Source organism: Cololabis saira, chromosome 18 (genome assembly GCF_033807715.1).
Source record: "Cololabis saira isolate AMF1-May2022 chromosome 18, fColSai1.1, whole genome shotgun sequence".
Taxonomy (NCBI): domain Eukaryota; kingdom Metazoa; phylum Chordata; class Actinopteri; order Beloniformes; family Belonidae; genus Cololabis; species Cololabis saira.
The window spans coordinates 12,657,840-12,673,766 of record NC_084604.1 but is presented as its reverse complement, the minus strand read 5'-3'; the positions used below and the strand labels follow the sequence as shown (position 1 = coordinate 12,673,766).

At 40.0% G+C, this 15,927-nt stretch overlaps 1 protein-coding gene across 2 annotated transcripts in view; it reads right to left on the bottom strand.

Annotated features, from left to right (window-relative positions):
• Positions 1-3,139: 3,139 nt before the first annotated feature.
• The window catches only part of ttc13 (tetratricopeptide repeat domain 13), a 30,377-nt gene continuing 17,589 nt past the window's right edge, over positions 3,140-15,927 (bottom strand). The window contains exons 15-23 of one of the 2 annotated variants that reach the window (XM_061707551.1): positions 15,709-15,801; positions 15,466-15,549; positions 15,110-15,194; positions 14,865-14,974; positions 13,132-13,267; positions 12,091-12,170; positions 9,238-9,316; positions 5,432-5,511; positions 3,140-5,340 (exon numbers count right to left, since the gene is read on the bottom strand). In XM_061707551.1, the coding sequence (XP_061563535.1) occupies positions 5,226-5,340; positions 5,432-5,511; positions 9,238-9,316; positions 12,091-12,170; positions 13,132-13,267; positions 14,865-14,974; positions 15,110-15,194; positions 15,466-15,549; positions 15,709-15,801 (862 nt within the window). In that variant the 3' untranslated portion in view covers positions 3,140-5,225. The remainder of the gene's footprint in view (positions 5,341-5,431; positions 5,512-9,237; positions 9,317-12,090; positions 12,171-13,131; positions 13,268-14,864; positions 14,975-15,109; positions 15,195-15,465; positions 15,550-15,708; positions 15,802-15,927) is intronic. The other variant, XM_061707552.1, reaches the window with a different exon arrangement.

The window sequence follows — 15,927 nt, the reverse complement described above, 5'->3', positions numbered from 1 at the left end:
CTGTCCAGTTATCGAAGGGTTATTAATAATTTTATTAATAATTATTAATAATTAATAAAGTTGACTATTTATCAAATTGAATGATCAATATGATAAGTAAAATCCTCGGGGCACCACCCTGTTCCGTAAGCAGGGAAATGATAACTTTTAACAGCAGAAAATCAGTCTCAGAAATTAAGGTTTATGCCTAATACAGTAATTGAAGGGTGAGATTCGAGCACTAGGCTCTGTCAAACAAATCAATTGTGACCAAACTGCATGAAACAACAGACACCACTCATTAAAAATCAATCAGAATTTATTTACATACAGGTGTCAAAAGATGATAAACGCAACACCCCAAATAATTCTGATGGCACACTACGTAAACAGGGACAGAAATTATACAATGCAAAAGTTCCAGTCATCTGTGTGGGGTGTGACTAGTGTGTGTGTGTGTGTGTGTGTGTGTGTGTGTGTGTGTGTGTGTGTGTGTGTGTGTGTGTGTGTGTGTGTGTCGGATCTCAGAATGGCTCGGGAATATATGACCGAGGGGAGCGTCTGGGTGTGTGTGTGTGTGCGTGTGGGGGGGGGTTAGTACGAGAGGAAGAGAGAGAGAGATGCAGAAGAAAAGTAAAATAATAGATACTCTTAAATAATTTCTCATTACCAGAAACCCAAGACCTTCTGATCTTTCCCACACAGAAATGCCCCACGGTGAAACTAAACTTCACACGTGAGCTCTGGTCATTCAACCGGGAAATTTAGAAGGGCCTTGTTTTCGGTTGTCGAGAAGCATGTCATAACGATCCAGCAATGTGGATGCAGCCGTAGACAAATGAGAAGATAAACAAAAACACTTAAGTTAATAAACACAACTATGACGGGATCAGCAGTCCAGCTCACAACGTAGACTAACTTTTAAAGTGTATTACTAAGTTTTCTCTGCCCAGACACCAAAAACAGCCTCTCACGTGAATCTTTGCAGTTGAAGGGAAAAAGGGTGGTCGGTCAGCGTTCCCTGGGGAACAGCTGGGTGTTTACGCTCAGCAGGGGATCCTGATAAAGCGGCTATCACTCCCTCCTGTGTCCTTCCTGTGGATGAGGGGATAGCAGCTGGGCCCAGCACTTGGCTTCCTTCAACTTCGGATCGGCGTCGCGTTCATGTCGAGGCAATGGAGGGTCCCTAGTTCGGCTTTCTGGGCTCGGAACTGCGTGGGTCGCTCGTGCAGCGCTGCAAAACGGACGCTCCTTCGTTCACGAAGGAGAAAACCGGCCCTTGGCTGGCTCCCTGGTGCTACAGCAGACCTGTGGGTGAGAAGGAAGAAGCAGAAAAAGAGAGAAGAGCCGGAGAGAGGGCGGTCTTCTCTTTTATAGCTGCATACAGGAAGTTGATACCCCTTCCTGCAGCTTGGGGTCCTTGTCCAATCAAAGTGTGGTGCCTTATCACCAAGAGGGTCACATATGCAAATCCTGGTGTCCATGGGGTTTTTCCGTTCTCCAGACCACGCTGGAGGTGTCGTAAACTCACCATGAGGCAGGGATCATGAGACTTTAGCTTGGCTTCGGCCCTTTACTGGTCCAAAATAAATGTTCACCCAATCATAAATGTCATGAATTCATAACCATATGGACGGTGGTCCAACAACGTGAAACGTTTATTGTTCTAACAATAAACGTTTCACGTTATAACGTGATACTGATATTTTTTTATTTTTCGGGTGGCAGCATTACGCTTCCGTATTTACCGGTATACGTGCATTTTCTGGCCAAAATTAAAATTAAGACTATTGCACAACCTTAAAGACTAAAGCTAATAATAATAATGTCCAGAGTTATAGTAAATATATACTAGCTTCTTTGTTTGTTTTATATCTACCCCTAAACAACATAACATTAATACATCATTTTAGAAATTCACACATTAAACCATATTCAATCTTCAATTTAGCTGATTGTGTCAACAAAAGAGTAGTGACAGCAGCATTATACTACTACACACAATGAATATGAGGGGTATGTGTGTTTATCTCAGTGTGTAAATACTTTTTCCTGTTTATTGACCAATAGTAGAGGAGCTGAACCAGGAAGGACAGCCCTAATTTGCATAATGGACAGAAATGTATAAGGTAAAGTAAAAAGAGGAGACGAGGGAATGTAAAAACAAGGAATGCATGTATAGGGAAAAGGAAAAACAAAGTATATATATTTCTGCTTTTATTTTTAATTATCTCCGTTTTGGTCCTCCATACTATTGGTACCACTACTACTACTACTACTAATAATGATGATGAATATAAGGTATATACCATATATAGCGCCCTCTGACCACCTCAGTGTCTGCTGTTTACATCTGTTGATCTAGTTATCCCTGTAGTGCCATTGTGTCTGTGTCTCTCCTTTCTCTGTTCTTCATTCTCTCTGTCTGTTTTCTCTTTTCTTGCTCTGCCCTGTGGCCTCCGGCAGGAGGGTCCCCCCTTATGAGCCAGGTCCTGCTCAAGGTTTCTTCAATTCTAGTTTTTCTTGCCGCTGTTTGGCTTAAGGTTTTTCTCCCACTAGGAGTAAAAACTCCCACTAGGGGGAAAAAACTCCCACTAGGGGGGTTTTTACCAGCCATTGTTTATGTAATAAATGCTCGGGAGTCATGTTTAGACAACTTCTGTTGTAATAGATGCTATATAAATAAAATTGAATTGAATACCAAAAGATGCTTTACCAAAAGGAAAAAAGGTTTTGTACTAATAGTTACCGGTGCATCTTAAACCATTTTGATAAATGATAACAGATGGTCTATTGATAAATTATAACGGCCATCTAAATGGTTCTTCAACTCAAGTCAGGCAACGATTTCCCTCCGTAGTGATTTGTTTGCAGAAGTTTTGACCAAATTATGTCTCATCAGACACATCTTTTTTACTCAACAGTTTGACTCGTGTTATGAGCATCACATTACGTCTTCAGTAACAATGCATAGATACAAACCTTATGTTGTCAGAAAGGACGATAACACCACATGGATCATCAGGCCCTCAGGCCGCATTATTACAATTGATCATTAATTGATCATCAATCAATAATAATAATAACTTTGAAATGTTCTTCATTTCTTCACTGCGGCTTCCACAAGTTTTCATTGAAAAAAGTATCACGCCAGAACCAGTTGGTTTTGTCACCCAGTTTTATTGACTGTTGAACACTCAATAGAAAAACTTCCTCCATGGTTTAAGAGTGTTGTGCATTTCTCACTCCAATGCCCAAATAAGTGGTTACAAGACCAGACCACCCAGCGAACAGTGACATGAACCCAGAAACGGACACAGGGACACCAAGGAGATCCTTCTCTTCAGTTTTCAGAATGGTGTAGTCCGGCGACAAAATGAGAAATTAGACTTTCAAAGCAGGAACTGCAGCAGAACTATCAAAACTTACTGCGACCAAAATGTGAGTATCAAAGGCCTCAAAAGCAGAGCATCCTTTCAGACAATGTCGTTGTTGTGCTTAAACCCACAGTTAGTTAGAAATACACTCAGGCAGCAGTGTCTGGCTCATCGACAACACATTTCCAGACATGGTTGCACGTAAACATCACGTCTAACTTATATAAAATCCTTGGCAGGATTTATCAAAAATGACAAATGCTTTTATATTCTGGATAATATGTAGCAATGTTATTTAGCCAGATTTTGATACCATCAACAGAAATTTCAAAGAATTTAAAGTCACATTTTTGGTCTGATTTAATCAGTAAACCACATTACAAAAATGTAAAAATAAAGCCAGACAAGGTTTTATCCAGATAACCGAGCTTGTCACCACTTATCTCAAAGGCAGGAATCAGAAGGTGGGAACATTGGAATGAGCTCAGTTTTCCCAAAATATTCCCCCCAGGTGTCATAGAGCAAAGCCCACACCAACAGTTTCAATCCATGAGAGGAAACAAGGAAACCAAAGCCAAAGACGGATAAGGATCAGGAATGATACCAGAGAAAAGAGAAGAATGTACCGTGTTTTTCTCCGTCTGTGATTCACTTTCAAAAAGCTCAGTCAGAAATGGAGGAGGACGATCACGAGATGCCGTGTGCATCTTCCAGGCAAGAGTCTCAGATTTTACATTCCCGCTTAAATCTACCTCTGAAACTGTGTTAGAGTAAGGAACAGGGCTTTTCTAGTTCACACTGCAGAGACTTAAGTTACGGGACAGACATGAAGCTGCTTGTCCGGCGTCGCTGGTTGGAGAACATGAAGCCCATTCATTCTTATTAACTCTGTTTAAATTATTTTAGTTTTATTCACCTTTTCTGCAGCATTTTACAATAGAAAATATTTCATAAAACTTTTTCTTTGTCCCCCAACTCAAAAAGAAATTTGAAAAACAACTTTTCACCAAGTTACAGATATTTAAAATTAATAAAAACCGATCTATTCACAACTGAGACACTGGAACCAACAAATATTTGTCCAAGAAATGGGAAGAGTTTTTACTGCTTTGACTAACTGCTGACGGTTCGCGTCACAGGAAGCAACGACTGACTGATAGTTCTCTAAAATGTCTGACCAACGTTTCTTTTACTTTTACACTTCAAAAGGGTTCAACACTCAATAAAAACAGTGACAATTGCTTAAAGGAAAAAAAAACAACAGCTAAATAATAAAGACTACTTCAAGTATCACATTATTAATTTAATAGCCCTGAAAATTTTGTTCCATATTTTTCAAATCGTCAAACTCGTCCTCTGCTGACAGGCCGGCGTGTTTGTGCATGGCAACGGTAGAAAGAAGAGCTGAATATTTCCCTCCTAAAAAGTTAAATGACACAAGTCCAGAAAATCACATTTTCAGCTCTCCGACCAGCTGAAAGTGACAGATTTAGTGGAGACTGTGCAACAAACGTCCCGATGGACAGATGTAGGTGTTCTTGTCGGCATGAGGCCTGTGGAGCAGAGGACGAGTGAAGGTGGACGGAGCTGCTTCTGCCTCCCAAACAAACCGAGCACTCTGCTTTGTGATAATGGGGAGATTTAAAAAAGTAGTAGCTTATGGTAAACTGGAAAATTTCATAAAGTAAACGGGAAGTTTTTCTTTTTTTTTTAATTTGAACAGAGGTGACTGTAGTGCTCAGACGCCGTCGGAGGCGTCGGCCCGGTGTTGTTTGGGTTGTAGAAGAAGACCGTCTCTTTGTTCTGGCCTGCGCAGACTTTGTTTTTAAGACTTTAATTCACAGATTTCTCTACTAGGTCGAAGTTGTGTTAAGACTTTTTAGGACAATATGAAGAGGAGTCTGTATTGAGGACCTCGATCATTGTTCTCATGGACGGGAAGGTCTCTGCTACAGATGGGAGACTCTGGTACCAACTGGGTAAACTGGGGAAAGGAGAAGAAGAAGAAGATGTCAAATTAAGAGCCTCTGTAAACAAAGAGAATCCCACTGAAAGCAAATGTTTAGTTTCTGCACCTTTTGAGATTCATCCAGGTCTTTGCCGTTTTACTGAAGCTGTCCGGGCTGGGTGAAGTCATGGCCTCGAAGTCCACGAGCTGAAACAATCACACAAACCTTCTTCAGAGGATTCCTTTCAAACCCATCTGAACTACGGACAGATGATCTGCAGTGAAGGCTTAGGCTTGGGACAGGGAGGGAAATCACTTCACAGGCAGCAAACATTTTTTAGGAGCCAGCTTTCTGTTATCGCAAGTTCGATTTCATTTCGAATCCTTATTATTTATATCTGCCCGGCGACTTGCCAGAAACATAAATTTTCCCAAGAAACAAACGGACATTTGGCGAGGAGACCAAGAAAACAAGAAACCACAATGCTCCCACCAGCGAGCCAGGTCTACATCCTTATCTCTACAAACTCAGAAAATAAGTCTGCAGAGGGTTTTAATTAAAAGCATCGAGAGCGTTTTATCTTCATCCAAAGCTGATTCATTCTTTTCATATTTATTGGATCAATGTGTTGTCAAATGAACCAGGACTGAAACTAAAGACATCTTGATGAAAACAAATGTGAAACAGTCCACATTTCCCCAAACTTATGGAAGGTCATTACAGAGTTTGTTTTGAATGTTTGCTTTTACTAAACATCACAAGTGGAGTACAAGTCTGTCGGCTTTTGAAGGATTTGGAAACAAGTTTTCTCATAAAGTCCTGAAATTGCATCTATATGAAAGATTTAGGGGGGGGCCTTGAAACAAACTAGAAGAAAAGTTAAACCATCTGCAGGAGCTGTCAACGCCCTTTTTCCATCCATTATGATGCACATATTTGGAGAGCGTGGATACGTTTCCTGGCTGGAAGACAAACGGCCCGAGCTGAACCGGTCGTCCATACTTCAGCTCTCTGACACCGGATCAGATTTCTGCAGAGATTAATTTCCTCTTATTGCAGTTTTGTTTGAGCAACAATGGATCTGTCTGGGAACACAAACCCGGTAGGAGTTTCAGCCCAACGCTGCTACTGTTCTTTAAGACTTCCTCAGAAAATACACTCTGGGAATGTTTACGTCCATTAATGAAGACCGGGCTGGAATTCATACACAAACTGATTTATGTTCTTTATCGTTTCTTTATTTAGCTGTTTGTTTATATTCATTTCTTTTTCCTTTTTCTTACAGACAGATATATTTGACAGTGTTCTGTTTTAAAGACATCTTTCAGATGAATGTTGTACACAGCTTACTTTGGACTTGACAGCAGAATGAGGAGGTCAGAATTACGGCTGATCATTCATTAAGCGGGACATGAATCATTTAACTGACTTTGGGAGGGGTTTCCATAACAAAGATCTGTTATCCCCTGAACCTCCTGCACACTTGCCTTTCAGCCCCTGGTTCAGCTGCAGAGCTCACTGGGGTTTCTTATCTTTGGAAGGGATTTGTTGAATTATTTTGCAGTTTAATAAAGACCTGCTAAGTTGCATGAAGAACTCCCATGACTGCATGGTGCATGTTCATAGCACTGGCCACCAAACGGTAACACCAAACGCAGAAGTGGGTAGTAACGAGTTACATTTACTCCGTTACATTTACTTGAGTACGTTTTGGGAAAATTTGTACTTTTAGGAATAGTTTTGAATCACTATGCTTTTTACTTGTACTTGAGTAAATTTGTGAAGAAGAAACTGTTACTCTTACTCCAATACATTAGGCTACATTGATCTCGTTACTTTTCTTTTACTTCCCTTTTATCCGCGTACGCGTCAATCTCATGACATCACTGGGTGATTCTTTCGGAAAAATGTTTGTTTTTGCATGTTTTGTCACATACACAAAGACTCAAACACACACAGAGTTTATATGAGTTAATGGGCTTGTTCTAGTTCTGCCTGGATAAAAAAGAAAAGTACAAAGGCTTGAAATTTTGTGCTACTTGAGCTTAATTTTTTTTTTTTTTCGGGTTTATTTATTTTATTATTTATTAAAGTACTTGAATTTACTTTAAGATTATTTCAATTTAAGCTTTTTTATTTTTTATTGATTTTAATTTATTTTATTATTTTATTGATTTAATTTGCCTGAAGATGATTATTTTGTACTTTTGTCTGTTTGAATAGTTGTGTTAAAAAAATAAATCAGACGTTACTCAACAGTTACTCAGTACTTTTTTCAAGTACTTTTTTACTTTTACTCACGTAATTATTTGGATGACTAGTTTTTACTTGCTGAGGCTGCTGCCCCCACGACCCGGGAACGGACAAGCGGAAGAAGATGAGTGAGTGAGTGAGTAGTTTTTACTTCTACTTGAGTCATATTATTCTGAAGTAACAGTACTTTTACTTGAGTACAATTTTTGGCTCCTCTACCCTCTGACCAAACGGCAGTTGACTGCAGATGTGAAAGTACAGAAAGTGCAGAAATTGTGTCCTCGTCTAAATATGTTCAGGCCTGACGGTAATCAGATGAACTGCAGTATCCACAGTCAGCCATAACACCTGAGGATTATTTGCCTTTACAGGTTTTATATGGGCTGTGTGGGTTGAGCGGGTTGAACAGAGGCTGCAGTCCTGGTGCGGGCGGCGCAGGCTCAGGTCCAGGCCTGTCGCTCTTTATCGCATGTCTCCCCCCTCTCTACCCGTTTCCTGTCTACCTACTTTCCCACTTGTGCCAAAAAAATTAAAAAAATCATAAAGATTTTAATCAACAAAAGTTGAGGTTCAGGGAGATAGTGACTACGTTTACATGCAGTCAAAAGTCGGGTTATTGCTAATATTCCAGTTACTGAAACATTTGGAATATTCTGTTTACATGCGTGAGTTAACAGGGTTATCCCTGTATACATGGTAATTAATCATTCGGGATATCTGGATCAAACCAGCGACGCGTGGAGAACATCATGACGCAATTACCGTCATTTCTGCTTCTTCTTTCTGTATCCAAATTCAAAACAAATGCTGCTTCACGCAACTTTTCGCTCACCTTCTTGTAAATCTGGCTATTCCGGTACTTTCTACCGTCTACAAATGCAGAAATGTTCATATCCTTCATTACATTTATGAAGTGATTAGTCTCCTCCTGGTCTTGCGTTTCTTCATGTTTATAAGAACTTCCTGGACTCAAAACACCAGGATTCCTTGTGAACAGAGCATGTGCAGAAAACAAATTCATGTTCCGTTTGATCGGGATATTCCGTTTGGCGTTTACATGACCCAATATTCGGGTTTTAAAAGGAGTAACCCAAGGGGTCATATTTGGGTTTTTAAAAACCGGAATATGAGCAAATTCGGGTTATTCAAAAGGGGTTATTGGTGTTTACATGGCCGTGCAAATTCGGGTTATTGCCAATATTCGGGTTTTAAAAGGGTTATTGAGTGCATGTAAACGCAGTCAGTGATGGCTTCTGTGGCAGGTTGGAGAGGTGGATGGGACACGCACCTGTGTCCCATCCACCTGAGTGGCTGGTTCTCTCCACCTGCCTGCCTTATAAGGCGGAGCCGGACAGCAGCGATGGTCGGAGGAGCTGTCTGGTGTGATGCTTGTGCACTGCATGTGGGTGTGAGAAATAAAAAAGGATCTGCACGAAACTCTGTCTCTCCGTCCTTCGGTCGGGCCCCCCGTGGCACGCACCCTGCCACAGCTTCCTTTCTGAATTCTTCCAGGACGTACTTGGGTCACTGTCATCTACAGCCTAATGTGAAATAATTTAAAACCACATCATGCAGCTACCAGTCTTACTTGAGCCGTGCTCTGCTGATCATATTCCTAAACTTACAGACAAGTATCAACTTTGAAAAAACTGACATGAACCATGTTAGCATGTGCTTACCTTTCCTTTAGGGATCCTACCGATGACCTCTTTTCCGCTGGCCATCAGCGCCCCCATCACCACGGAGTAGGCCACCACGCTGCCGACAGCAGAAGCACAACCTCACACACTACTCTCACATAAGGAGGGTTTGAAACATGCTTGTTGGTTGTCATCCGTAGTGTCAGCTTTACACCCGCGCTGGGGCAGGTGCAGAGGTGTCAAGTAACAAAGTACAAATACTTCGTTACCTTACTTAAGTAGAAATTTTGGTTATCTATACTTCACTGGAGTAATTATTTTTCAGACAACTTTTTACTTTTACTCCTTACATTTTCACGCAATTATCAGTACTTTTTACTCCTTACATTTTAAAAACAGCCTCGTTACTCTATTTCATTTCGGCATTTAAAAAAAACTATCCAGTTAAATTGCTCCATCCGGATAGAGTGAATTTGGTTGTGGTTGTTTCAGATGTTCTTGTCCAGTTTTGTTCTTACATCCGTTCCCTCAGATTCCTGCAACTAAACTTGGATGTACATTCCAATAAAGGTTAAGATAAATGATAACATGCCTCTGAAGTTTGACTTTTTGCACCATTACAATACTTATAGGCAACTAGTCATCATATCTGCTGCTCTCTGAAACACATGTTAATGCTCAATAGTACACGTATATGGTTATTTAATATATTTGCATTATACTAAGATGCATTCATTTTCAATGGCTTTTGTCCTTGATGGCTTTTTTCCCCCTTACATTACTTTTACTTTTATACTTTAAGTAGTTTTGAAACCAGTACTTTTATACTTTTACTTGAGTAAAAAACTTGAGTTGATACTTCAACTTCTACAGGAGTATTTTTAAACTCTAGTATCTATACTTCTACCTGAGTAATGAATGTGAATACTTTTGACATCTATGGGCGGGTGTGTGTACTACTGAACTGCTGCAGGTGTGTTTTCACCCCACCAACCTCTCTGTCGTTATGCTACTAAAATACAACTGCTCGGACAGTCTCTTTAACTTGATAAAAGGCATTAAGCACACAGTTTGAGGCTAATTGAAGCATTAAAACACTCACAAAGTGCAGCAACAGCTGCATTGAGGAACTGTAGCGAGACTGTGAGAAGCATTCAATAAACAGAAATAAACAGAAATCAACTGATCAGTCGGCAGCAGAGTTTACAACAAAGTTAATTTCACCCAAGCGCTCTGCAACAGAGGATCTACTGCACGAGTTGCTGCAACTCTACCAAACACTGTTTATAGCAATAAACATTTCAGTAATTCACTAAATCGCTGTTTTATGTTGAAGTTAATTGTTGTTATTATTTTTGAGAGATTTATTCAGATGACCTAATGTCCTGATTCTTTTTCTCTTAAATTACTACTTTGCTACAGGACATTTTTGAAATAAAGAAAAAGTTTTTTTATATTTATTTTTCCTGTTAACTGAATTGAGGTCAAAAGTAAAAACAATTTTTAACTTGAAATCAGAAATAGATTTTTTTTTGATTATTTTTGTTCACTCTGATTCAGAGAGAAGCTCTGAAAAACACATCACCAAAGAAACTCGGCTCACATTGGGCTTTTCCGTGACTCCTAGACTCTTAATGGCATTAAATTACAGAGATTAAAAGTAAAGAAGCACATTTTTAATATTTTAATAATACCTTCACTGTAAAACACCACTGTAAAACTGTATAAACTAATCTTAATGTAAAGTCTGCGACTGCAGCGATGCAGAAGGTCTGTTATCGCTGATATGAGGTCATCATGATAACGGTCAACTAAGGTTTCTGTTCGCTGATTGCTTTCCAGTCTCCATGATGCTCACCTCAGACGTGAAAGTTCAGTACGATGGCAAAAAAAGCAACAACAACAAAAAAAAAAAAACACACACGAGCAGCTGGCCTGCATGCTCAGATCTCTGTAAGGATATGGAGATCCCTGAGACACTCAATTATCGGTGGAAGTCAGTAAATCTGGCTCAACTCTGTTGAGCCGTGCATTCCTGCAGCTCTCAGTAGTGAAGACTTTATGAGCTTATTTAACAGTAAAATCCTCAAAATTTGAGAAGAAATCAACCAGGCCCACCCGACAGCAGTTGTGGGCATTTCTTCAGCTTTAGTGACTTCCTTATGCTCTGACTTGACTATAGACTGTTTTGATCCTGTAGACCTCCCTGAGCTGACCGAGTCGTCAATAGAGCTAAATCAATTATGGAAAAGGCCTGTTATGTGACCATGTGTATAGAAATGATCTGTTTGAAGTCTTTCAATCAGGGTTCAGAATGCATCATAGCACAGAGGCAGCACTGGTTTGAGTCATGAATGACCTTCTTATGGCCTCAGATAAGGGATTAGTTTCCATACTCGTTCTACTGGACCTGCTTTTGACACTCTAGGTTAGAGCCTGTTGTTGGGATTAAAGGAACAGCTCTACGTTGGTTTAAATCATACCTATCTGACAGGTTCCAGTTTGTTCATGTACATGAGGTTTCTTCAGAACAGTCGAAGGTCTGTTATGGTGTTCTGCAGGGTTCAGTGCTAGGGCCAATCTTGTTCAGTTTATACATGCAGCCATTGGGAAGTATAATCCAGAATCCCGGCATACACTTTCATTGCTATGCTGATGATACGCAGCTCTATTTGTCTATGAAGCCGGATGAAACAGAACCGTTAGCTAAACTTCAGGCATGTCTTAGGGACATCAAGGACTGGATGTCCACTAAGCTTTTGAACCTTCTTCAAAATGCAATCTTTAATGATAATTACACAATAATAGAAGCTGTCTCAGCAGAACAACTTCCCTACAGTTTCCCTCATAATGAAACTGTAACAATATTTAACATGTTTTAGCTGACATTACCTGGATCCTTTGGAGAGAGGCATGAGGTTACAGAAGTAATAAACCAGCGACAGGATCAGGTTGCACACTGCATCCGCGTCCTGAAAGAAGAAAGATCATCAGCTGCAGATTCATCCGCTGGCCTGAGGACAGGTTCTCTGCAGAAGTGACCTTCATTCTACGGCCTTCTCTTCTGCTACAGCTGTGAAAGCGGAGACAGCTGCAGATTTTAAAAAGGGAACAAAAAGTCAAACACAACAGGCTCTGCCCACGTTGTTCCAGGTATCCGTGTCAGAGGAACGTCAACGCTCCGTTTATCCGTTCACATTAGAGAGGCTTTTTGTTAGTTCATCTGAATTGACTGTGTAACAAAGAAGTGATCATCAAAGAAAGAAAAAAAGAGCTTCAGGCTGGCAGCCAGGACAAAAATGTCTTTCCATTTCCTTGTTAATATGACTCTACAGCCCGACTACACCAAAAAAAAGCTAATACACAAAATGTGCAGAACCAAGATAAGTGGACTATTTGTGAAACTGTGACACTTATTTTAAAATAAATTCATTTATGCATCTCCCCAGTTTTCAGGCTGGAAAACTGAAATATGTGATGTTCCTGGAGGGAAACGACAGGAGAGATGAGGAATCTGCTATGAACATTTAAACTATTTGCTGCTCTCATTTTATTTTTCACTATGATATATAAATATACATCTGCGATTGTGATCAGAGCGATGAAGAGATGGCAGGAGCGAGGGCAAGTGACGTGTAGTAAAATACCACAACACAGTCTATTTACGCTCTAAAAGGTGGGCTCTACAGACAGTTTTCAAGTTTATGTTTTAAACTAATATTAATCTTTATTTCCGTGCTTCTGGCACAGTTCTTAAATAAAAGGCGCTATGGCTTTTTATTGTTGTTTTGCTCGTTCACATTTTCTCTCTGAGCAGTTACTCAGTTCACATAACTAAGAAATGCATCACTTAATTGAAAACAGATGGTGTTGGATATTAGAAACAAAAATTGATTTTTTTTTAGTTTTTTTTTTAGACGCGGTAAATCTTACCCCGAGCTCAGTGGACAGCATTAACGCCTTTCCTTTAGCTGTGAGGTCTTTGTAGATGGACTCGATCTCTGACTGGTACTGCTGAGTCCGCTCCTCTGTCGTCTGGACCTCCACAGAGAACAGCATGTTTCCCACCCTGACACACACAGAGCGCAAGCACGTGAAGGGAAGAAACCTCACACAGCCGTGGGCAAACACCTAGCCAAAGTCTACCCTAACTTACCCTAATAATGAGGTTTAAAACGACCAAATACAGCACAGACCTACCTAGATTTATTTATTCCACTACAAAGTCAGCCTACTATCACCTTAAAAATATCTTACAGGATAACAGGTCTGATGTCTCCGCAGGACGTGGATAAACTAGTCCATGCTTTTATCTTTAGTAGCTTGATTATACAACAACTGCAGCTCAGTCAGAACTCTGCTGCTCCAGTCCTCACCAAGACCAAAGAAGTGGACACATCAGTCCAGCTCTGAGGTCTCTACACTGGCTGCCCGTCCATCAGAGGACAGACTTCAAAGAGGTGTCAAGTAACGAAGTACAAATACTTCATTACCTTACTTAAGTAGAAATTTTTATCTGTCTATCTATTCACTGGAGTAATTATTTTTCAGACGACTTTTTAGTTTTACTCCTTACATTTTCACACAATTATCTGTACTTTTAACTCCTTACATTTTAAAAACAGCCTTGTTACTCTATTTCTTTTCGGCCTTTAAACAAAAACTATCCAGTTAAATTGCTCCATCAGGATAGAGTGAATTTGGTTGTGGTTGTTTCAGATGTTCTTGTCCAGTTTTGTTCTTACATCCGTTCCCTCAGATTCCTGCAACTAAACTTGGATGTACATTCCAATAAATGTTAGGATAAATGATAACATGCCTCTGAAGTTTGACTTTTTGCACCATTACAATACTTATAGGCAACTAGTCATCATATCTCCTGCTCTCTGAAACACATGTTAATGCTCAATAGTACACATATGGTTCTTTAATATATTTGCATTATACTAAGATGCATTCATTTTCAATGGCTTTTGTCCTTAATGGCTTTTTCCCCCTTACATTACTTTTACTTTTATACTTTAAGTAGTTTTGAAACCAGTACTTTTATACTTTTACTTGAGTAAAAAACTTGAGTTGATACTTCAACTTCTACAGGAGTATTTTTAAACTCTAGTATCTATACTTCTACCTGAGTAATGAATGTGAATACTTTTGACACCTCTGCCCAGGACCAAAATACATTAGTATGAACCCTCCAGACCCATCAGGTCATCTAGATCCGTTTTTTTTTTTAATCAGTTCCCTGAATCAGAACCAGACATGGAGAAGTTGTGTTTAGCATCCATTCTCCACATGTCTCTAATAAACTCCCAGAAAGCCTCAGATCAGCTGAAACACTCAGCTGAAGCACTTTGAATCACCTTGTTGTTGAATTGTGCTGTAGAAATAAACTTGCCTAAGAAAATCTACTGTGCAGCCCTAAATCTGGAGTACATCTGTATTTTAATGATGACAAAGCATCCAAGTCCCCTTTTCCTTATCTCTGAGCTGTCTAGATGTGTAAGTGTGGCACTGCTCGCACAAGTATCGATCAGATGTCTGCAAAGCAGCTAAATATAATCTCATTTGGTGTTTTATCAGAACAACTGAGGAAGTTTGATACTGATGTTTATCAAAGTTTAACCGCATAAACATACCAAAACAAATATATAATGAGACATTACCTGTCTCCAGTGATGGTGATGGTAAAACCATCGTATTCTTTCGTAGGATCCTTCATGCTCGGCACCTTGGAGTTGACAGTGAAGCCATCTCTAGTTTTACTGTTGAACTGCTTCAGAAACACACAAACAACCCATCATCCTGGTATTTAGCTGCCCAACGGCGAGAAGACAACCGACTAAGTCAGAAAGATCGATCATTCCTGATCTCTCCATTTCAGTATGCAGTTCTCTTATTTCCCCCTTACCTTCATTATAGGAAGCAGATCTTCTACTTTATTCACATTTTCAAGAGCCTGGCGGACCTCAAGGAGCCCTCTAGGGTTGAAGGCCCTGAGACGGTTGGTAAAATGATGAAGCAGACATAAAAGTGAAAATAGAAAATCAAATATGTATAAACAAATGCAAAATCTATAGACTGACAGGATAAGAAACTGCAGTCAAATTAGTGAAGCTAATATGTTGATGCTATTCATAAATATGCAGACATGACTACTTATAAGAGGGAACAGATTTCACCACATTTCCAGTGAATGCAGACTATTAGATAAAAAAAGGAACTAAGAGAATCCTGCTGTGCAAACAAAACGTTGCTGTAATTTACCCATGGTACACTAATATTCTGTCTTTGATAAAGTCGAGGATGTTGTCAAAGTAGGCCAGGTATCTGATGTTGATTATCTGCCCCCTGAAAGAAAGGAAGAGAGAAAGAAGCCCAGATTTCAACAATGCTCTCAATAAGGTCAGCAAAAACAAGGCTATGGAGTTACAAGAACTGTGAGAAACGTCTGGTAACGTGGAGAAAAGCGAGCGAGGTCTTGAGGAAACCCCCGCTGAGGCTTGTTACCTGATGAGATTGATGTGGTTGTTGAAGCCTCGACTGAGGCTCCTGGCTGGCATCTGGTCCAACCACAGAATCGGCTGGTCCGGATCTGCGATCCTAGGAGAGCAGGAGAAGGCCGTTCAGTCTCTTACACGGTAATCGGACAGAAAATACTGTTTGATAGAATGTATCTAATTTGATCAGAAGCAGAGAAGAAAAGGTTAGTCTGCTTTGTTTGCAATT